The sequence below is a fragment of the Propithecus coquereli genome, unplaced genomic scaffold (assembly GCF_000956105.1).
Source record: "Propithecus coquereli isolate 6110/MARCELLA unplaced genomic scaffold, Pcoq_1.0 Scaffold14, whole genome shotgun sequence".
Classification (NCBI taxonomy): domain Eukaryota; kingdom Metazoa; phylum Chordata; class Mammalia; order Primates; family Indriidae; genus Propithecus; species Propithecus coquereli.
The window spans coordinates 14,856,420-14,880,716 of record NW_012138302.1 but is presented as its reverse complement, the minus strand read 5'-3'; the positions used below and the strand labels follow the sequence as shown (position 1 = coordinate 14,880,716).

Here is a 24,297-nt window from a genome sequence, read left to right as displayed (position 1 = left end):
TGAAAATATTATTAACAAGGGCAATATATAAAATATCTAAGAATAAACTTAGTAAGAAATGTACAAAAGTCTGTGTGGGGAGAAAAAATGACAACAGTTTCCAAGGGACATTAAAGAAAATGTGAAGATATGCTGTTTTCTTACAGGGAAGACTTACTATTGTAAAGACATTGCTTCTCCCCCAGAAAGATCCATATATTTTATGTAACCCCATCCAACTCCAAAAACATTTTGGGGGAAGAACTAACTAAATGATTATAAAAAGTACATATAGAGGAAAATATGCCCAAGAATAGCCAGGATTCTTTGGAAAAAGGAATTGTGATTGGGATTTGCTGTGCCAAAGAGTAAAGTACATCATAAAGCTATAATATTGGCACAGGAATAGCAGACAGATCATAGAAGAAAATAACAACAAAAAAATGCTAACATTGAGTAATTACTCTGTATTTACATAATTTAATTCTCATACAGCTCTATGAGGGAAGTTATAGTTTTAATCCCATTTAACAGATAGGAAAACTTGGCTAGGGTTGTAGAAGTGCATGGAAGAACAGGAATTGAAACCCATGCTTGGCTGGGCACAGTGGCTCACACCTGTTATCCTAGCACTCTGGGTGGCCAAGGTGGGAGGAATGAGGCAGGAGGATCACTTGAGTTCAGGAATTCGAGACCAGCCTGAGCAAGAGTGAGACCCCGTCTCTACTAAAAATAGAAAAGATTAGCCAGGCATGGTGGCTCACAGCAACTCGGGAGGCTGAGGCAGGAGGATCGCTTGAGCCCAGGAGTTCGAGGTTGCTGTGAGCTAGGCTGATGCCACGGCAGTCTAGCCCAGGCGACAGAGCAAGACTGTCTCAAAAATAAATGAATGAATGAATCAATCAATCAAACCAACCCATGCTGATTCCCAGATGCAGTGTTCTTAATTAGCAAAGTTTGCTTGTAGGAATTTACCCTTAAATTATCAAGGCTATGTAAAAATATTTAGATACAAGACTGTTATTCACAGCATTGAGATAAGAGCCAGAAGTTAGAACTAGCCTGAATAAAAAGCAGCAGGGTGTTGGTGAAATGCAGTATGGCATACTTTTACAATTACAGATGTATATGTGGCTATTTAAAATTATTACTATATAGAAGAATATTTAGTGACACAATAATGAGGATAATTACATTAAAAAGTAGATTACAAGACAGTATGATCCCATTTAAAATATGGGTATGCAGAGAAAAAAAGATGGGATTTATACCAAATATGATTTTGAGTGATAAAATTATGCATGATTTATGTTTTCTTGTTCGTTTATCAATGTTTCTTGATTTTTTTCCACAGTGAAATGTGTTTATTCTCTAAAGAAAAATAATTTCAATGAGATTATTATGCTGTTCTTTTTTTTTTTTCTTTTAAACAAGGTGTGTGAGGTGGTTGTCATCCTTCATTGTTCTTCCTGCCAGCTGGCTTAGCTGCTGCTCTGGGCTCCTGTAGTCCCCTGTGTTTCCCTTGATCCCAGTGTTTTGTCACAGTGATCATAGTATATTGTCATCATATGCTTTTCTTATTTTTTTAAGTTTTTTTAATTTGTTATCGGCTTTTCTAACTCCTGCTTCCTTATCCCTGGTGCCTAGAGCAATGTCTGGCTCAATAAATGTTTCAGGAAGGAAAGATAAAGCAGAGTGGGAATGAAAGGGAAAGGAAAAGAGGAAGGAAGGGAGAAAGGAAGCCCTCTGCAGAGATATAGCTCTGAGGTTATGTTTTCTGTGTTTAGGCCAGCTTCATTCCCCAAGATCCAAAAGTAAGTGATGAATAGTATATTACTCGTACAGAAAATGGGTTGAGCAAAAAAAAAAAAAAGCGATTGATTTCAGAACCACTTGTCTTTAAGTTCATATTTCAAGGACCCAAAAATATAGGTAGAGGAACTTACCTGCATAACAGGGGGGAGGGGGGTTGGACATTCTTCCATTTAGAGAAGCCAGAGTAAATCTTTTCCAAATTATTGAGACATGTGAAGGCTATTTTGGCAGAAAATGCTGCCATGCATCCCCCATCCTCACTTCCCTTTCACCAGTTGTATTGAAATGCCATTTTAAATAAAAGATTTGGCTGATGTGGGAGTTGTTGCCTTTCAGACTTTTCTGGGTAAAAGATCCTAAGGGACCTTGGCGACTGCCCTCTGTTCCAGCTGCTCACATCATGAATCTAGTTAAAATTAATTTGCTTGGAGAGAAAGCTAGAGAAATGGACTTACTGTAACTCCCAGTATTATTTTTCTTTCCAGGAAGGGGAACAGTTTGTGAAGAAAATTGGTGGTATTTTTGCCTTCAAGGTGAAGGATGGCCCTGGGGGTAAAGAAGCCACCTGGGTGGTAGATGTGAAGAACGGCAAAGGATCAGTGCTTCCTAACTCAGGTTAGTGCAGTAGTGACTTCATTTATAGGAGTGCTGACAAGTTTACAAAGGCTGTCAGCTGGGAAAATGGGGGTCTGCTTTGCTTTTCCCAAAGAGGCTGGCTTTAGAGGTGCAGGACCTTGTTAAAGAACAAGTGAATCCCAGGGAGCAGGAGTAGGTCAAAGCCACCTCCTCCCAGAGATTTGGAGGCTCCATCACAGAGTCGCCAATCTTAGGCTTTGGAATTAGACAAACTGGGGTAGGGGTCCTGGCCCTGCCACTCATAGATTCTGACCTTGAACAAGTTATGTAACTTCTCTGAGACTTGACTTTCTCATCTGTAAATGGACTTATAAATGGTACCTATTTCATAGGGTTGATGTGAGCATCAAGAGAATTCTTTCTAATTAACCTGGAAAGCACACAGTCCGGTGCATGGTTATATGGCCTCAGAAGACCTATCTGTACTCACTATTGCCAGATCCTCTCATTCAAATCTGTCTTGAACCCACTTCAGTCAGCTTTTGTCTTCATCACTATCCCCAAACAGTTCTTGTCAAGGTCGCCAGTAACTACCACATTGCTAAATTCAATGCTTAATTCCCAGCCCTCATAATATTAGACTTCCAGGTTTTCTAAACATTGGAGTGTTCCAAGGCTCAGTTATATATGCATTCACTCCCTGGCGATCTCATCTAGTCTCATGATTTAAAAACAGTCTCAAGGCTGGGTGCGGTGGCTCACTCCTGTAATCCTAGCACTCTGGGAGGCCGAGGCAGGTGGATCGTTTGAGTTCATGAGTTCGAGACCAGCCTGAGCAAGAGTGAGACCCCGTCTCTACTAAAAATAGAAAGAAATTGGCTGGACAACTAAAAATATATAGGAAAAATTAGCCGGACATGGTGGCACATGCCTGTAATCCCAGCTACTCGGGAGGCTGAGGCAGGAGGATCGCTTGAGCCCAGGAGTTTGAGGTTGCTGTGAGCTAGGCTGACGCCACGGCACTCTAGCCCGGGCAAAAAGAGTGAGACTGTGTTTCAAAAAAAAAAAAAATGTCTCAGATTTATGTCTTCTGAACTCCAAAGTGTATATCTAGCTGCTTAATTGACAAGTTTACTTGGCATCTAGTAGATATCTCAAAGCTAACATGCGTGAAACTGAACCCGTCCTTCTCCCCGTAGGTATGTACTCCTCCCGTTGTCTTTCCCTTCTTGGTAAATTCCTCCTGTGGCCTACCAGTTCCTCAGTCCAAAAACCTCGAAGTCATCCTTGGGTGCTCTTTTTCCTCACACTCCACAGTCATCCTGTCTTCTATCACCACCACCCTGGTCTAGGCCAGCATCATTTTTTTGCCCTCTTCTTTGTCCCCTGCAGGTTCTTCTCCACACACCAGCCAGAGTGATCATTTTAAAACTTAAGTCAGATTGTTACCTTCTCTGCTCAAAACCCTCTTCCAATGGCTTTCAGCTTACTCCACGTGAAAGCAGAGCTCCTACAATGGCACAGCGTGATCTGGCCCCAGTTTCCTCTGTCCTACTGCTTTCTCTCTCACTTTGTTCAAGTAACACTGCCTCCTTGCTGTTGCTTGGATGAACGTGGGGTGCTCTCGGTTTGGAGGCTTTCTACTCTCTGTTCCCTCTGCCTGGAATTGTCTTCCCCCAGATATCCTCGTGGCTTGTTCCCCCATTTTCTTTGGATCTTTGCCCAAATGCCACCTTCTCAGTAAGCCCTTCCCTAACCACCCTTTTTAAAATCAAATCCCCATTACCATTCCCTATCATTGTTTTCTGCCTTATTTTTCTTATCACTTATCACTATCTGATATACCATGTAATGTTTTATTTATCTGCTTATTGTCCACACCCCTGCTTGAATCATAAGCTCTATGAAGGAAGACCTTTTTGCCTGTGAGGTTCTCTGCTGAATTCCCAGTGCCTAGAATAGTACCTGACATAGGCCTTCAAAAAATAAGTAATTTAGAAACGAACAACGGAATGAACAAATGGCACTCAGTAAGCATTCAGTATTTACCAATTAACAATACAATATAGCTAAGCTGTATTGTTAAATTTCTCTTGTTGGAGAGAGCATGGTATAATTTAGAAATATGATAGATGGGGACCAGATTTCGGAGGGTTTAAAATACCATGATAAGAACTTTGAAAGTTATATGGGGTATAATCAATCCATTAAAGCTTTGTAAGTGGAAAGTGAAAATCAAAGCTGTATTTTAGAGAATGAAGCTGGTGCCTTAGACCTGATAAATTGCAAAGGGAGAGGTCGGAGGCAGAGAGAGCCATTAGGAGGATGGATGTTGCCACTAAGTGAGCAGAGAGGATGGCCAGCCTAAGTGTTGGCAGTGAGAGAAGTGAGTGTTGTTAGAGTAGATGCTGGAGATCTTGGAGGTGAAGACGGTGGGACCGGGGAGCTGTGGAAGGAGGCGGCCTGTCAAAGGTGGTGGAGTTTCATTATTGACACACTCCTGAGGGAGGTCCTGCAGGAGAGGATGATATCAGAAGCACAGGTACAAGGAAGGTTAGCCTTAGTAAGGAGGCATGGGTGGATATTTCTTTCTCTGAAAGGGTAGTTAAATATTCAGGGGCATTTTGAGGGGAGAAGAGGTTGGCAGAACTCCTGGAATAGAGTGTAGAGCTTGGAGGCAGGAGAAGTAAGGAGTGCTGTGATGCACAGTTCAATAAGGAATCAGTGAGAAGTCAATGAAGGAAAAGCTGAGCAAGGGTAAGGGCATCCATCTGGTGTGGGTAGCATGGCTTTGTTGTGGAAGGTTCCTGAATTATACAGAGTCTTTTCTTTTTCCTTCCCAAATGAATGGGCAGAAAAATGACTATAACTTTGTATTCTATACGCTCTAAGGTGCCTGCCACTCTAAGGTGGTATGGGAAGAAAAGCTAAAAGCTTCATCTAGATTCCAGCTTTTAGAAATGGAGCTTTGGGAATTATAGTAGTGCCAATTTTTTTTAATGACTAAAAGTTAAAGGTTACTTTCATATTCTGATATGCCCAGACAGATGTTAAGGTGATTTTTTAAAAAAATTTCTCCTTTTCCTCCTGTTTTGTTGTTGTTGATTATTTGTTTTGTCACAAAAGATAATTTGCTTATGGAAAGCTGTTGAATGATTTTTAAAAAGCTGTGTTTCCTCCAGATAGGCTCTTGCTGTGTGCTTCCCCACCTCAGGTGCCCCATCCCAGATCTGAAGGGACCTTACCCTGGGGCAGGGCAATTTCTGCTGAAACTGACACTTGTTGGCAGCCAGGAGTGGTGCTGAAATGTGGACTTACCCAGTAAAAGCCACCACTGGAAATTGCCAGCTCCTTTTACATCAACTAACAAATGGCCATTTGTTAGAGATTAGCTATGTTAAAGCATTAATAACCTGTCCCGGTTTGAACTGGCATCTTAAGAATTGCTAGTCCTTTTGGTGTGTACATAGTGTTAGGTTTACTTATTGTTAATGAAGTAAGATTTACTTCAGTATATTTCATTTGCTTGTATTCTGAGAGCTTGATAATGATTATATAGATGATTACATTACATTAAGGACTTTTAGATTTTGTGCATTTTTGGTCATCTTTTCTCGCTGCCTGGGTACCTCTTAGTATCTTCTCCATGGGTTCTGCCCCTCCCTCCTTTTCTTTGAAACGACTCACATAGCATATCTCCAGGAAGCCACCTTAGATTAATCTAACATGATATATTATTCCTTCATTCCTTTATTCTGCTCTCCCAGCACTAGAGTTCTCAACTATCCCTTTTATTAAGCAACATGATACAGAAAGCCTCAGGGTCTCCCATCCCCAAGGTACAGTAGAAAGAACATAGCCTTTCCACAGAGCTGTTGTGGGGATTAAATGAGATAAGCTATATAAAACACCTAGATTATAAGTGCTCGGTAAATCATTGCTTCTTCCCCAACCCATATATTAAACATTAGTTTTGCTTGGACACATAGACTTGTCTAAGCTTCTCAAAAGGACTTCAGGAACTAGGAAAGAATCTGGGATTCATCAGATGCCGATGATTGGTGAAGGCCCATAAATGTTTGCATTCTTCCTATAACAAGAGGAAGCAGTAAAGCATAATTGGAAGTATTAGCTTTGGCAACAGGAATCTGCGTTCAGACCTAACTCAGCCACTTACTAGCTCTGACCTTGGGCAAATTATTTGAACTCTCTGACCTCATGGGATTGTTATAAAGTTCAAGGGAGACCAGGTGTGTGAAGTGCTCAGCACAGTGAGAGCTCAGTAAATGCTGATATTACAGTAGCAGCAATAGTAGATTTTACTTCCTCAAGTCACTGTCCAATGACTAAGAGTCGTTTATTGGAATATTAGTAATCAGGTCCAACTATCTCAGTTTGTTAGTTTTTTTCTCTTTGCTCTTTGGTGTTCTGTATCTGCAATAGAACTGGATTTTCTAGACTATAAATTTCTTCATTTTTAAGGATTCAGACCTTTTTTTCTGGTAATAAGAGAAAATTTTGTTAGCAGCTAAGTTAGAATGACCATTGAATCTTAGTCTTTTTAGGGACGATTCCCTGAATTATAAGAGACATAATAAAAACCTTTTTCCTATCTCATTTTAGTTATTTAATAATATGCTATGCTTTAACAGTTTACCCTTATCTCTTCTATTAAGGCACAGGTTATCTGATTAGCTATTAGGCCTTACTTTGATCATCTTTTGAGCTCCACACAATCTATGCATTTATTCAACAGGTATTTATTGATTGCCCTTTGTGTGTCAAACCCTCTTCAAGGGCCTGCAGATATAGCAGTGAACAAGACTGACAACAAGAGCCCTTGTCTATTGGGCACAGACAGACAGAAAACACATATGTAAATAAGTAAGGTAGTTTCAGATAAGTGCAGTGGATGAAAATAGAAAATGACTTGGTTTCTAGGGAGAGGCCAACTTTAATTTGAATTATTTCCTAATGAGAGGAGGAACCAACTGTGAGAGTGCTGTTGTTATATTTATTGATTGCCTAAAACATCAACTGCTGGAAAACTGTGATTTCTTGGTGAATTTTTCCTTTTGTACTTGAAACTTTTCATTTGCCCAATGTAGACATGGCTAATTTACCAATGAGATATCAGTCTTTGTTGTCCAGTCTTTTTCCTATCATTTTACTTTGATGATACTAAAAGTAATATTTTAAAACTTTGTGTTATTTAAATATACTTGATGGAAAAAATTAGAAATGATAGAGAAATAAAATGAAAAAAATCACTCTCCCGTAATTCTACCACCTAGGTCAGGAGTTGGCAAAGTATGGCTTATGGACCATATCTAACCCACCAACTGTTTTTTTTTTGTTTGTTTGTTTGTTTGTTTTTTTGAGACAGAGTCTCACTCTGTTGCCCGGGCTAGAGTACCATGGGGTCAGCCTAGCTCACAGCAACCTCAAACTCCTGGGCTTAAGCGATCCTCCTGCCTCAGCCTCCTGGGTAGCTGGGCCTACAGGCACGCGCCACTGTGCCCAGCTAATTTTTTCTATTTTTAGTTGTTCGGCTAATTTCTTTCTATTTTTTTAGTAGAGATGGGGTCTTGCTCTTGCTCAGGCTGGTCTCGAACTCCTGAGCTCAAGCTATCCTCCCGCCTTGGCCTCCCAGAGTGCTAGGATTACAGGCGTGAGCCACCGCGCCCAGCCTCCACCACCTGTTTTTTTGTTTTGGTTTTTGCAAAATTTTTTTGAAGTCTAGCCCATAGTAAAGGGCATAAATCTGAAGTGTACCACTTGATCAATGTTTACAAATGTTGCCAGCACTCCAGAAGCCCCCCTCATGCCCCTCCCATCACTATCCATCCCCAAAAGGAACCCCTATTCCAATTCCTGTTGCCATAGATTGATTTTATTTATTCTGGAAATTCATACAAATAGAACCATTGGACAATAAAATTTACTCTTTCTTTAGATCTGGCTTCTTTTGTTCAGCAGTGTAAGATTCATTCATATTGTTGCATGTGGCAATAGTTGGTTTCTACTATGTGAATACCCCAGAATTTATTGATTATGTGGTTGATGTATCTTTGCATTGTTTCCATTTTAGGGCCTTACAAATAAGCTGTCATAAATGTTCTTATACATGTCTTTTAGTGGACATTTCTATTGTACTCATTTCCATTGGGTACATACCCAGTGTGGAAATTCTAGGTCATAAGGTGCAGTATAGCCAAACAGGTTTTTGATACGGATGTACTATTTTACATTCCCTTCCACATTGTATGAGAGTTTCAACTGTGCCACATTTTTGACAGTATTTGGTACTGTCCGTTTTTAGTAAGTCAGGTTTATTGAGGTACAATTTATATAAAATAAAATATGCCTTTTTTAGATGTGCAGTTCTATGAATTTAGACAAATGCATACAGTTGTGTAACCACCACCAAAAATCAAGACATTGACTATTTCTGTCACCCCAGAAAAGTGTCCTTATGTCTCTTTGTAGTCAAGCTCCTCCTCCCACCCTCAGGCCCTGACAACCACTAATTTGATTTCTGTCCCTGTAGTTTTGCCTTCCCAGAAGGTCATACAAATAGAATCATACAACATGTAGCTTTTTGAGCCTGCTTCTTTCACTGAGAAGATGTTGTTGCATGTGTCATCAGTAGTTGGTTCTTTTTTGTTGCTGAGTGGTTTATCCCTTCACCAGTTGATGCACATTTGAGATGTTTTGAGCTTTGGGCAATTATGAATAAAGTTACTATGAGCATTCACATACATATGTGGACATATGTTTTCATTTTTCTTGGGTAGATACCTAAGAGTGGGATTGCTAGTTCATATGGTATATGTGTGTTTAGCTATTTAAAGAAAATTTTTTTTTGGTATTTTTTGTAGAGACAGAATCTCACTATGTTGCCCAGGCTGGTCTTGAACTCCTGGCCTCAGCAATCCTCCTGCCTTGGCCTCCCAAAGTGCTAGGATTACAGGTGTGAGCCACCACGTCCGGCCTGTGTTTAGCTTTACATGAGACTTCTAAACTGTTTTCCAAAGTGGCTACACCATTTCACAGTCCCTCTAGTGTTCTGTTGACCTCTCAGTTGCTCTGCATCCTCAATAATACTGCATGTTGTCTTTTTCTTCTTTTTTTAAAATCCAGCCATTCATTCTAGTAGGTATGTGGCATCTCATCATGGTTTTATTTGCGTTTTCTGATGACTAAAGAAGTTAAGCAGTGTTTCATGTGTTTTGGGACCATTTGGAGATCTTCTTTACGGCTGTTAATAGCAGCTAGCTTATTCAAAGCCAGGAGCACAGTGAGAGTGAGTCTGCTAGCAAGGTGTATATAACGTAACAAAATCTCAGGAACGACATACCATTACTTTGGCTATATTCTGTTAGCTAGAAGCAAATCACAGTCCTGCTCACACTGAGAGAAGGGAGTTATTTAAAGTCACGTACACCAGGGGTCAGGGTCATGGGTGTCACCTTAGAATCTGTTTGCCACAATAACTATTAGTAATATATTGGTGTCTAAGTTTACAGATTTTTTTCTATACTTACATAATTGAATATTTTTAAGCAAAAATGGAATCATACAGTTTATTTTGTAACTGGCTTATATAACAATATCATAAACAATATAGCATGAATATTTTTCATGTCAGTGTAGATCCACATCATTTCTTATAATGGCTACATTGTATCTCATTCTGTGAATATAGCATAATTTATTTAATCAGTTCCCCTTGATTAAATGTCAAGGTTGCTTATTGTCTTTGTCACGTTTAACCAGGCTGCCATGAGTGTATGTGAGTGCCCGTTGCCCCACAGTGCCCAGTACTGCGTGTGATTCTGTTACAGTCAGTGGCTCTTGACCAAAATGTCTATGTGAAACTGAACATTCCCTCTTTTCTCTTTCCTTCTGCTATGTATCTCTGTTTTAGATAAGAAGGCTGACTGCACAATCACAATGGCCGACTCCGACCTACTGGCTTTAATGACTGGTAAAATGAATCCTCAGTCGGTAAGTATGATGGAACTTACATCCTGCTAGTACGTGGGTCTTTTAGCTTTTCTACTTCATCTGCTGCCTCATCCTCTAAAGTGCACCATGATGAGACCCACAAAACTCAGTGTTCACCAAAATGTTCACCTAACAAATGGCAGACATTTGTGGAGAAAGCTCTGTGCCAGACACTGTCCTGTGTGCTGGAGTGCCCAGATGAACAAGAAATAGTTCCCACACTCAAGGCATCCGCAGTTTGATACGAGACAGATCTGTAAAAGAGTAAGTGCAGCCAAGGATTGAAGGTGCCACACCTGGCTTGTGGTCAGTGAAGGATGGAGGAAGAAGCAGCCCTGTCTCCCCAGGCCATCAGGGAGAGCCTCACGGAGGAAGCAGCACTTGAGCTGAGTGCTCCAGGTGGAGGGGGGTGGTGTGAACAAAGGCACGACCTTTTACATTCTGCATCCTTGCTCACGCTCTTCTTTTGGCCTAAACTGTCTTCCCTGACAAACTCCCTGTCCTTCAGAATTAGCGCAGATACTATCTGCAAGGACCTCCTTCCAAGTTGTTGGGGAGTCAGTCCCTCTTCTGAGCCACGTGCTGGACGGTCAGCTTAGCTCCTGCCGTGTTACAGCAGTCATAATGTGCCTTTCCCTTCCCCCTTTGATTGTGAGTGTCTCAAAGGATCAAACTACATCTTACTCATTTTTGTGTTCCCAGAATTTAGCACAATATGTGATGTTTTTAGGATTTCCATTAACAGTTGTTGGACTAAATTGTATTTGCCAAAATGTATTTATGCCTTGTATAGATTTTCCTGATCCCCAAATTATTGGTGTTTTCTTATACTCTTTAGTTGCACAGTGTTGAATGGACTTGATAATAGTGAGTTTTCTGTCAACTTGATATACTGAGCTTTCCATTAACAAAAAAGAAACTAAGATGTTTCTTTCCATTGTAACTTAAGTTTTTGTTTCCTCAGCCTGATTTGCTTCAGGTCTTATTCCTGTGGATCTCTGGTAATTCGCAAATTGGATAAAACAACTAAATCTGACTTCTACTTGCATTCCTTTTTACAATGCTTTCCCTAAGTAACTAAACATATTTCAGTGGATGCCATGACAAGTGAGAGATTTGCATCTGTGATGTTTTAGCTGAGTACACCATTGGCACTGACATTTCCACCCACTGAGCCTGCTCCAGAAATCTGGACAGAATAGAGGCCACCAGTATAGGAGCTGGCCACCATCCTCCTTCCCACCCACTGCACACACCATGCACAGCTTTGGCAGGGTGCTCAGACTTCACACATCAGCTGCCTTTGTTCTCTCAATTTATCTATATACTGCCCATTTTGGGGGGTGAGGTGTCAGCTTATTTTTCTTCAGCACCTGTTAACACCTAAAGGAATGAAAGATAAAAATGGCAGACCCTTCTATTAATGTGCTAATGGCCTTCCCTTATGTTCAGTAGAGGATTTGACTGGAAATCGTTAAATGCAGTGGAAATTCTAATTTCAGTGTTTGGCTATGGTTGAAACAAGGCAAAGTGCTCTCCAACAGAAATCACACATGAAGAATACCTAAGGGCCAGATTAAAAAGAATCCTTTTGAATTCTCTAAAGGGTGAAGATTCATGTTTTCTCTATTATTAGTAAATAAAAACTCATTTTCTCTTTTAACTTAGAAAGGGGAAAGATGGTGAGTTTCTCTTGTACTACTGGTCCATATTGTTAAATGACGTATGTTAAATATATTGTATTCTGAGACACCTGACCTTTAAGTCATCAGACAGAAGGCTTTGTGCCATATAGAAAGGAAATATTTAGTTTGTCCAGACAGGGGAGAGGGGGGAAAAAGGAATTAGTCACCCTTACCAAGAGGCTTAGAAAAAACAGCTCTGCGCATTCCCATGGACGATGAAGAAGAGCTCTTAAGTTTTTAATGTACTCGCTTAAAAAGATAAAGACTACCAGAAACTTTTTTCATCTAGCCCTTCCTTATTTTAAGAATTGAGTTAAAATGCTGAGACCATGGCAGGGAAATCATGCTATGTTCCCAATTTTTCTATTTCTCTTAAGTTTTCCTGGGATTTTGTTACATGGTAAATTTAGCAAACATCATGTGATCTAATCCCAGGCAGTTGTTAAGCGGAACAAATTGTGGCTTTGCACTTCAGATTGGTTTGATTCTTCAGTCTCAGCAGCCTGACTGTCCTCTCTAGAGACAAATCCTTTATCATGCAGACAAAAAAAAAAAAAAAGGAAGGAAGAAATTGGCGGCATCTTATCCACATTGTATTGAATCCCGAGTTTCTAGGTGTGTTTTTTGTGTGTGCTTTTTCTCCCAGCAGCCTACTGAAAATTTCAGTTCATACTTGCAACCCACATGTAATGTTTTTAAAAAAAATCAGTCTAGTATGAACTGATTTTGCCTAATATTTGGAAAATATACCACCTTTGAGGAAGACAGGTAAAAAAACAAGACTCAATTTCTAAGAGAAGACATTGGGAAAGATGTTCCTTACGTGCTCCTTTCTATTGTTCTATGTAAAGCATGCAGTTACAGATTCTTCCATTTGAAGAATCTGGTTCTAAATCTATTCTAGAAAGCCAAGTTTCATATTTCGGAGAAAGGTAAGTGACCTGGATAAATAAAGGATCTCAGGGCTGAATAGTCTAGAAACATGAGCAATCTCATAACAAAAAACAATAAGTAACGAGTTTTCTTTTTTCTTATTCACAGGCCTTCTTTCAAGGCAAATTGAAAATCACTGGAAATATGGGTCTGGCTATGAAGTTACAAAATCTTCAGCTTCAGCCAGGCAAAGCTAAGCTGTGAAGAACTCCCTTTGACTACTTTTGAAAATCAAGATGAAATATATAGATATATATCCATATATTTCATTGTCAGAATTTAGACTGAGATTACACATTGGCAAATTGTGTGAGATAGATTTGTTTTTAAATGGGTATGACCAATCCTGTTTTTCCTATGCTCTGGGTGAATAGAGCCTGATGGTGCACTACTACTTTTCTGAATTGCATACAACTGTGCATTACAAAGTTAATATGGTAATTATGGTTTGGGGTAAAACTGAGTTTCAGAATAAAATTAAGAACAGTAAAATCCAAAAAATTATGTAAACAAAAGCTCTTGTTTTGCTTATAAAGTATATTTAAGGATTATTCTGCTGCAGGTTCAGTTTAAGAGTTTTCCTTGGAGAGAACTAGGGAAAAAGCAATACCAATAGCCAGTCAGTAATTAGTGTTGTGCACTTAATGACCTTAATCAGTCTCTCATTAATAGTTCTTAAAATTCTGTACCAGGATTAAAAAAAAAAGAAAAAACTTTAAAATTTTGCATTTCCTGCCATCAGAAACAGTATTTTCTTCCCAAATTGAAATAAAAGAAATATGATCACAGCTTGGGGGGGAATGTGTAACTGAACACAGGCCTATTTTTAAAATTAAAATATTTTAAAATATTTTAAAAATGGGTTTCCTTCCTGAAAAATCACTGAAAAATAACGGAACAACTAAAGTTTGCTTAGAGATGCACAGTTTTTAAATTATCTCATATTTAAATTTATAAGGCTCTCAGTCTTTTGTTATAGTTTTCCTTTTTCATGTGAGTTTAATTATCTGCATTTATCTTCCTAGTTTTTCTAATACTAATGTTATTTCTTATATTCAGTAAGATATGGGATAAAATAATGCTTTTGGAAGAATGTTTAATAGAAAATTAAATAGCTCTTCCTGGTTTCCTGTGTTTTCATTGTATATGTTCTTTTTGCTCCGGATTTTCTAGACAGTGGAGAATAAAGAGAAACACTGGGGGATTTACAAACCGAATGTTATCTGGACAGTATCTGCTGGTTACTTTGACATAATCACTAGTTCTTGATTAGGGTGGCAGTGTGGTGTAGTGGGAAGAGCACTTGATTAGGAGCCAAGAGACTTGCTTCTCTTAGGCCAGTAACTGCCTGCCTGGGCCTGTTTGCTAAACTGTTAGAAAAGGGGATTTAAGTAGATGGTCCCAAAGTCCCTTCTGCTCTGATAATCCCGAGTCTCCTCAGAACCCAGCAGAACAGTTTGGGAGTTATCCAAGCGCTGCCTTTCTGTTGTTAACCTGTTTGTTACTTCCTCCAAAGGTGGTCACAGGTAAAAAGCCGGATGGTTTCATTTGTTTAGATGTTTGGAGTCCATGCTAATATAGTCAGGACTGTGGGTCTCATCCCTTAGAACACTTCGCTTTGTATGTTTTTTGTGACCAGCTGAAGAGCGTTTGGTGATAGGGCAAGAGGGTACCTTAAGCAATATAACACAGACCTATTTCGTAATCATAGTATCTTCTTACTCTGAAAAGAAAGACTTCAAGAAAAAAGTTCCAGCGAAAATCTGCTTTATCTATAGCTTGGATTGCGTCATTCTGTCCTTTCTGGTTCAGATAACAAGACATACCTGAAATAGGCTTTAGGAAGAGTGTAAAAAAACCAAAACCAAAAAAAGGAAAAACAAAAACTGGTTCTTGAGGTAGAAATATGTTCATATATGAATGTGATTTATGTGTATAATATTAATAGAAAAGCACTTAGTGATGAAATATAATAGTTTGATCCTCTCCACCCCGCCCCGTATCATGGTTTGGAGGAAAGAGATTAATAGCTCTGAGTTAAAACTGCTGTTACTAGTTGGGCTACTTGAGCAGGCTGAGCCTCAGTTGCCTGATCTATATAAAGTAGAGATATTAATATTGACCTCCTAGGATTATGAGAATCTAGAGAGGTAACATATAGAAAGTACCAAAAACAGTGCTAGGTACCTGGTAGTCATTCCATAAATATGAGTTCCCTTACTGTCCTCACCATTCCCACCACCGCTTGCTCATGTGATATGTCTGTAGTGTATGTCCTACTTTTGGAGTCTTTTCTCATTTGTTCATTTGTTTAACAAGTATTTACTGAATGCCTACCATCTATAGAATACTACTCTATGGAAGGAAGGTATAGTGCTAGGCCCTGGAGGTAGTGGTGAGCTCATGTTCTCGTGGTGCTTACAGTCTAATGGGAGAGCCCATCAGAAAGATGAATAATTATTATAGACTGTGAAGTACCATGCAGGAAATGGTCAGGGTGCTTGTGGACAGTCACAGTGAGGGGCTTTTGATAAAACAGTTCAGTGAGACATCCCTGGGGAAGTAATTTTTAAGTTGAGGTCTAAAGGTTGAAAAGCAGCAAACCATGCAAAGAACTTTGCATGGAAAGGTAGAAACAGGCTTGGCTTGTTCCACAAACTGCAAGGGGGCGAGTGTGAGTGGAATGTAGTGAGCAGAAAGGTCAGGCCCAGGATGAGAGTAGATAGGTACTCAGGAGCCGGTTATGTTGGAATTTTTTCACTATGGTTAGGCATTTGTATTTCATTCTTAGTGCAGTCAGGAGCTGTTGACATTATAGCTTTACATATGTTTATTTCTCACTCAGACTGCATATCTGTCTTGCCATGATATTCTAAGTCTGGAGCCCAGGCTAATGGAGTAGGTGCTATCTAGAATATCATGCTCATTACGGCAGAGGAAGAGAAAAGGGTGAAGTACACATTGGCTCTTAAAGCTTCTGCCCAAAAGTGATAACATATCACTTTTGCTCCATTTCATTATCCAGAAAAAGTCACGTGGCCCACCTAAGGACATGCGAAGGAGAGAGTGAAGTTGGAATATTTGTAAACAGAAGGGATGACCACCACAGAAGGGCTGTAAGCAGGGGAATTAAATGATTTAAACTATCACTGTGGCTGCTAATGTACATTCAATGTACTCATGGCAGATGCTGGATGTACAGGTGCAAGAATATGGTGTCTGGGAGTAGGGTGGTGGAGGTAGATACGGGAAAATAGGCAGAGGTACAGCTGACAGAACTTGCTAACAGGATGTAAATACAAGAATGACTTCGAGTGACTGGCCAGTTGATTCATTGGTAGGTCAGACTGGAGTGACAGTGGGACAAGCAGGTTTCAAGGGGAGTGGTTGAAATAAATTCCACTTTTGAACTTGTTAACTTGGAGATGCCTGTGAGGTTTCCAAGTGGAGATAGTAAGGAGACAGTTGGATTTACCAGACTGGAGCTCAGAGGTGAGGTCAGCTTGGAGATGCACATTTGGAAGTCATGAACATACAGGCTGGGTTATATTTAAAGGTCAAGGAATGGATGATATTACCTGGGGTGGGGGAAAGGAGAGTTGGGGTAAGGCTTGAGGAACTTCAGCTTTTTAGAGGCCTGGTAGAGGAGGAGGAAGGGCCAGAGAAGTGGAGGGAAACTCCAAGAAGAGATTATAGCCCCAAAGTCAAGTAGGATGATGTCTGAAAAGTGTATTAAATTTGTCAATGTGAAAGTCATTGGGGACCACTGCAAAATCAGTTTCAGTGGAGTAGTAGGGATAAAAAGCTAGATTGGAACTGGTTTCATAAAGTTCTATGAATAATAAGAATGAAAGAGTTCCATTTGGTAGTGACATGCTGATTTCCAAGTGATTAATACAGAGCAAGCACATTCGCTAATAGTTTTAGTTCTAAGCTAGGTCATCTTGCACATGCTATTCCCTGTCCCTTTCTCACCACTGTCTCCCCCTCTCCTCATTCCAGTTGGCAAATTCCTCTTTATCTTTAGACCTACTCAGGTGCCTTTGCCTTCAGGAAGCTGTCCCTGTTTGCCAGGGACTTCGTAGTAAGTTGCTTCTGTCTCCCACCAAACAGAGAGCTCATTAAGGGCGAGTACTGCCTCTCGTGCATCCATTTTGATACCCCAGTACAGTCTTGGCTTATGTTGTTAAATGAATGAAGGAGATAAGATGAATAACAATTTTACATTCACAGAGCATTTCTGAGGATGGGAGCCCAGTCACAGAATTGCATTCTCTATTACAAAGACCTTTTTGTAGCTCTGATGGTGAAAGAGAACATTAAAAATTCTCCCTTAGCCTGACTTATCCTGATCTTTCTTTGAAAATATTTGCATCTTCCCTTAACACTCTCTTTCAACTTCAGACTGAAGCAGCTTGAAGTAGTAGGAAAAATCAGTTTATTAGTGGTCTTACTACATTCTTTTAAAAAAAACGAAGTAGCCTAGTGGGTTCTTTGAGCATTAAAATCATTAGTGTTGTTGTCGTAGTTGTCCAGATAAATTCATACTCCTAGATTCCTATAATCCTTGTTGAATTGGTAGAGACACGGTAACAGAGAGCATGATTAGGATGTCAAGTCCACATGGAAGTAGAAGTATGCAGAAGAGTCACTGAGGTATGGTCAGAAGAATCTCAGATCAAGACTTAGATCAGGTCCTGTCTCTGCCACCTGGAAGCTGAGTTAGGGTAAGGCATTTAAGCCTCACCAGCCTTTAGTTGTTTCTTCTGCAGAAGGGGGACACTGTTAATTTTTTTTTTGACAGTACTCTCATTAGACTATCCACATCTTGAATGTAGAAACTCTGTTACTCATCTCTGTCTCTATATTAATGCAACATCCACCAGAGTAAGCATCAGTAACCACTTCTTGAACAAATGAGGGTTAGACAATGATCATTAAAGTTCTTTTAAAATTATAAAACTCTTTATGAAAGTTTCAATCACATATAAATATAAGTTCCTTCTGTTTTCCCCAATTATGTGAACTTAGGAAAAAAATATGATATTAAATCCTACAGTTAACAGCTTTATCTTCTGAAACTTTAGCAGTCTCAGAAAATAATACATGTAAAGCAATCTGGGATAGTGGTAAAATGTTGGGGCCTATTAGACATGGGTTTTGGTTCTCTCTGTGGCACTTACACAGCTTTGGGACCTTGAGCTAATAATGAGGAAGGACTCAGCCTGTTTCTCCCTCTGTAAAAAAAGGGAATAATTGGCCAGGGACAATTGTTCACTGGAGCCTGTAATCCCAGCACTTTGGGAGGCTGAGGCAGGAGGATCGCTTGAGCCCAGGGGTTTGAGGCTGCAGTGAGCTACGATCCCACCACTGCACTTCAGCCTCAGCAACAGACTGAGACCCTCTTACCAAAATAATAATAACAATAATAATAATGCTTACCTTGCTGGTTGTTATAAGGATTAGCAATTATAGCTGTAAAGTGTCAAGCACATAGTAGGTACTAAGTAGATGATGCCTAATGTTATTTGAGAAATTTTTTTTAACATGAAGAAATTCATTCATTGGAACATGTGACAATCCTTTGAGTTCAGATAATCAGCTGGCTTCAGAATTGAGGGCAATTTGCTTTTATTGACTATTTACATACTTAAATTTTTCTCAAGAACCATTAAAATTTAATAGTCTCTATAAGTGAATGGACATAGAATTACTTAGTTTGACTTTCAGAAGGTTTGTATTTTGGTCAAAGATTACAGTTCTAGCAGCCCATGCTGTTTGCATTTTGAACATAAAGAAGTTGCTTGATGTTATTGACTAGAAAAAAAAAGGTAGTCAGCCAGATTGTACCTCTGGGTAAATTACTTTGGGATTAAGTGTGTTTAGAGACCATTCTGACATGAATTAGGAATGTTGGTTATAGCACTAAACAGCTAATGAGGAGCCTGAAAGATTGATGTGCTATCAGGAACCACAGCCATGTCTGGCCAAATTTTAGAGTTTTTCTCAATAGAGAGTTACAAAATCTTCTGGAAAGGTCCAATATTATATCTATCTGGAGACTGCTGCAAACAAACAGCTCTTTAATTCTTGGTAAGAACAGAGAATATTGGGCCAGATTTCTGGCCCTTAAGAAATGTGAAGTCTGATTCCATTTGGCTAGAAGTTTCAATCTGGTATGGAATTTTAGCCAGACTTCTTGGAGAAATATTTTTTTAAAAATATATCCAAAAACTTATTGCAAAAGTGATGTCCATTTAGTCTATTCTATTAATAGTTATTTAAATACTTTGGAAATAGTCACAGTATTGTTTTCAGCAGCATATAGTAAGTGCTTGACCTTTTCATTTCTAAATTTGTGGCCATAAACTTTTATGTAAAACTGGGGGAAACTGATTATATAATAGTATGCTCTTTATTTAAATTGCAGGCAGAAAAGCAATAAGTGCTACAGTTTTCTAACCAACTATCAAACAATGATAAGTTTTCTTTTTCTCTGCAATTTGTTGTATAATTCACCATTTAGAATATGGCACTTTCTGTAGTGTGCACAACACTGTTCAAGATTAAACACTCCATTAAAGTAGAAATAAATGGAAAAGAATTTTGAACATGAAGACACAGTAGTATAAGAATGATTGACTTAAGCAGTCTGAAAGAAGCCTTAAGCTTGGCAAAATGATACCCAAGGACAGGGTATGATATCAGTTCACAAATACTTGAGAGATGGAAAGACCAAAGGTGGTGGTGGTGGTGTGGGGGAAATAATTTTGGTTAGTTATTAGAAGAGGAAGAAATATAGAAAGGGAAATTTTGAACTGAATATCAGTTGAACTTCCTGACAGTTAAAATTGGTCATGAGTGGACTGGAAGCTCCAACTACAGAGATGGCAAAAACAGAGGGCATTTCATTGTGGGAGATATACCTTAATAGTGGCTGAAAGATTATCTAAATGGGAGAAAGTGGTATTTCATTGATAGTCACTCTTGAGGATTTCTTTTTTTTTTTTTTTTTTGAGACAGAGTGTCACTCTGTTGCCTGGGCTAGAGTGCCGTGGCGTCAGCCTAGCTCACAGCAACCTCAAACTTCTGGGCTCAAGCAATCCTTCTGCCTCAGCCTCCCAAGTAGCTGGATTACAGACATGTGCCACCATGCCCGGCTAATTTTTTCTATATATATATTTTTTTTTAGTTGTCCAGCTAATTTCTTTCTATTTTTTTAGTAGAGACGGGGTCTCACTCTTGCTCAGGCTGTTCTCAAACTCCTGAGCTCAAACAATCCACCCACCTTGGCCTCCCAGAGTGCTAGGATTACAGGTGTGAGCCATCAGGATTTCTCCTTTTGCCAATTGATCAGAATCTTTTTTTCTTCTACATGCCAGAAAGAAGATTTGATATCTTTTTGCGTACTTGTTCTTACTCTGACTTGCTCCTAACTTACTTTGGAAGAAACATGGCATACTTTTGGAAGAAACAGTATTCAAAGGAAATAAGTATTCAAAAGCTTTCAAGTTTTCATAGTGTGAAAGCAACCTGAGTTTTTTTTAGGTTTTTTTGTTTTTTTTTTCCATCCATTTTTATCTAGCTTAAGGTAATAGAATCCTCGAGCTATGGAATGCTAAGCTAGTTGTAGTGTAGGAGACAACTCTTACTGCGATTGGAAGCCGAAAACCTGGGTCTGAATTCTGACTCAAGCATGCATTAGGCGGGTCACCTGAGCAAGTGATGTACAAGCATCAGTTTCGTAAGTAAGGGGGCAATAATACCATCATGCTTGCTGTGAAGATCAAGTGAAATAGTGTGTGGGAAAATGCTGTACCAGTTGTAGTTATTAATGTTTGTTTTAGTTTTCTATTGCTGCCAAAACAAATTACCACAAACCTAGTGGTTTAACACATGCAAATTTATTACCTCACAGTTCTGTAGCTTAGAAGTCTCGTTAGGTTTGACTGGTTTCTTTGCTCTGGGTCTCACAAGCCTGCAGTCAAAGTGTTGCTGCCCTGAGCTCCTAACTGGAGGCCCTAGGGGAGAAGATGGCCCAGCTTCCATGCTCATTTAAGATGCTGGCAGAATTCGGTTTCTGCTCTAGGACTGAAGTCTCCTATGATCCTTCCTGGTGGCCTGGGGGCATTTCAGCTTCTAGAGGCTGCCTCATTCCCTAGTTCACAGCCCGCTTCATCTTCAAAGCTATCTGAGTCCTCACATTTCAAATCTCTGTACCTCTCCTTCTACATCATCTCTCCTGCCTCCAGCCAGAGAAGGTTCTCTGTTTTTAAGAGCTCGTATGATTAGATTGAGCCCACCCAGATAATCCAGGATAAACTCCCCATTTTAAGGTCCATAAGCTTAATTATATCTGCAAAGTCCCTTTTGCCATGTAATATATTCGCAGGTTCTAGGGATGAAGGTGTGTATATCTTGGGGGTCATTCTGCCTATCACAATGATGTTATTTTGTAAAGGGCTAGAAAGGGGACCTTATAGAACATGAGTGGAGATTCCTGCCCTGGATGGCTCACAATCCAGTGGGGGAAAGAGATGAAAAATATAATACAGCCAGAAAAATCCAATAATAAAGAGTTTTATGAGATGTTATAGGAATTCAAAAGACTTTGTGTGTACCTGACTTGGCCTGTGATTTTTCATCATTCCCTGCTTGTTCCTTGATGAGTCTTGTCTTTTATCAAGATCCTTCAGATGGAATCCATATACCCCAAGCAACACCATGCAATTTGAATCCTTAAATGTCCAGAAAATCAAGCTGCTGCCATAGCTCAGTATTTGGGACTCTACTACTAACTAAGGAAATGTCTTGAGCCCTCAGCTCAAGGTAAGAGGAATTATTTTCTTCTCTGATGATGGATAACAGCAGCTCGTTGTTCCCTTTCTCCCCCTTTTCATCATCAGACCCCCTTGAGAGCCTTCTTGTTCTTCACTCCTAGCTCTCTCTAGCCACACGTATGTCTCTCTTCACTCCTCTTTTGAGTGTTCTTGTTTCTTATTGTTTTGGATTAGAAGACACTTGTCCTGGGCAATGCAGAGGTTTCTGCTTAATTCTTGCCACTTGTCATTTCTATTTTAATAACGTTTCCTGGATAGTTGGTCAAGTTTTGTAATAATAATAGCTGCCATTTATTGAGTACTTACCATGTGTCAGGTACTGTGCAGAGTCCTATACTTGCATTTTCCCATTTAATTTAGTCATTCTGTCAGGTGTAGGTACTATTTTTATATTCGTTTGAACCCAGCTAAGATTTGAACCCAGGTCTGAGTTCCAAGCTTGTACTGGACATCATGTACAGTAACATTAAACAGGAGCTGAAATGGAGGGGCAGCCTGGAGGAGTTGCAGCACAAGTAGATCGAGGAAACCTAAATTTCAAACTCAACTCTGTTTCTACAGCCCTTCTGAAAGTTAGAGGATTTGCTTCTAGAGTGCCAAGATTGCCTCCATTTTTCCACCAGAGACACTGAAAGTGATTACTAGCCTCTACTAGACAAATGAGGCAGCTTGTGTCTACAGCACCGAACAGCCACAAAGCACATGTGGGCACTGGTTCGACATTCAACAGGAAAGCCTATATCTCTGAGAGGCATGGGGACTGGGTGTGTGCTGTGCCATGTGGCTGACTCCTAAAACACCCTGGGCCTAGCAGTTATAGGTGCAGATAATACCCTCCCCACAATGTTGAAGGGATTAAGATATTTAAGAATTTAGGATGGTGCCTGGCACTTAGTAGGCACTCAGTATGTGCTGGTTCTCATTGTCCTAGAAGGTTTTTAGTTCATGGGTATTGAAGCCAGTAGAATCCTGTTCTTTTAGCTCCACTTGAATCTAGGCTTAATGTTAGGAGAAGACACGAGATGCATCTCTGTTGGCCCCTGTCCAATCCTGTGAATCATACCAAATCTCATAAGTTTGAGATCAGAGAGGACTGGAATTTGAGGCCAAAGAAGGCAAAATATTTCTTCTTCCCATTCTTGCTAAGTTCTTTAGTTACTGGTGTAATGGAAACAGTTCTGGATTCAAATCCAGGCACTACACTTGCATGCTCACGTGACCTGCCTGTTTCCATCATGGACAGAACTTGGGCTGAGGAGAAGGGTAAACCTGAGTTCAAACCCCAGCTTTGCCAGTTAATGGCCATTTTACTCAGTCACTTATCCTGTCCGAGGCCATCTCCTTGCCTGCAAGCTGGGTCAGCAGCAGTTCTTCCTTTGCAGGGTGGTGAAGTTAGAGTAAGCATGTAGTATGATCAGGATGCCATGGCAGCAGCAGTGGGTGCAAGGTCTGGAGCTGCTTCACAGGGGCCATTCATTCAGCCAGGGCCCTGGCAATTTCGGGTGAGCAAGTGGCCCCACGTTTGATTTATCCTTCTCCCTCTGCAGCAGAAGGGAAGCCAGGTGAGGCAGCTGTGGGTGTCCTGCCCACAGGCCAGAGCAGGTAATGGGGGAGAGGCTCATTACACAGAGGACGTGCTAAGTACCACCCAAACCCAGCCCCAAAGCCTGTTCCACCGCCGAAGCCCCTGGCGCCAAACAGTATTGCTTCAGCTGCTGGTAGTTAATGCTTCCTTACTTGGAAACGTTTTCAGCTCCTGGGAGCAATATGGTGCCGTGAGGGCTCACTGTTCACCCCCCTTGTCTCCCTGCGACCGGGATCCGCATGCACCCGACTCCCAGCTGGGAGGATGGTACCTTCAAGGCTCACCAGGCCTTGGGCCCAGGGCCAACAGGGGTGGGGGCAGAGGGTGGGGTGGCGAGAGGGGAACTTTTCCGGGAAGAGGCCCAGCAGGGTCTTGGCTGGCGGCCCTGTCAGCCACTGCCCAGGACCCCAGGGTGGGAGAGCGAAGGGAAAGGTACTCGTGCCTGGAGCGGTTGCAAAATCCTCGTCTTGAGGAAGAAACTGAGCTCAGAGGCACCGGGTTGAAGGGGCCCTTTCCCCGGCCCTCCTTTCAGGTGCTGGGGCCTAAAGGGGGTCCAGTTCCAGTGCGGAAGGCTGGGAACTAGGAAGCGTTGCGGACTGGGGGGGGCGTGGCGCGGCGGGCCCCGCCCGGGCTGAGAGGGGTCGGTGCGGCGGCTCTGCCTCCCGGGGAAGTGGGGCCCGGCCAAGTCCAGCGCGGGGAGGGGGCAGGCCTTCGCCCCCACCGCCCGCGCCCCGCGCCTGGGGTGCCCTACGCCTGTGTCCGGAGGAGGCCGGCGTCCAGCAGATGCACGCGGTGGGGGGCAGGGGGCGGGGGAAAGGCGGGGTGGAGAAAACTCACAACAAAACTTGCGTAGCGGAGCGCACAGCTCGACTTG

The 24,297-nt window shown here is 40.9% G+C and overlaps 1 protein-coding gene across 1 annotated transcript in view; it reads left to right on the top strand.

Annotated features, from left to right (window-relative positions):
- The window catches only part of SCP2 (sterol carrier protein 2), a 110,508-nt gene extending 97,009 nt beyond the window's left edge, over window positions 1-13,499 (top strand). Inside the window, 3 exon segments of the mRNA XM_012639436.1 lie at window positions 2,280-2,409; window positions 10,301-10,380; window positions 13,107-13,499. Coding sequence (XP_012494890.1) covers window positions 2,280-2,409; window positions 10,301-10,380; window positions 13,107-13,202 — 306 coding nt within the window. The 3' untranslated portion in view covers window positions 13,203-13,499.
- The last annotated feature ends 10,798 nt before the right edge of the window (window positions 13,500-24,297 follow it).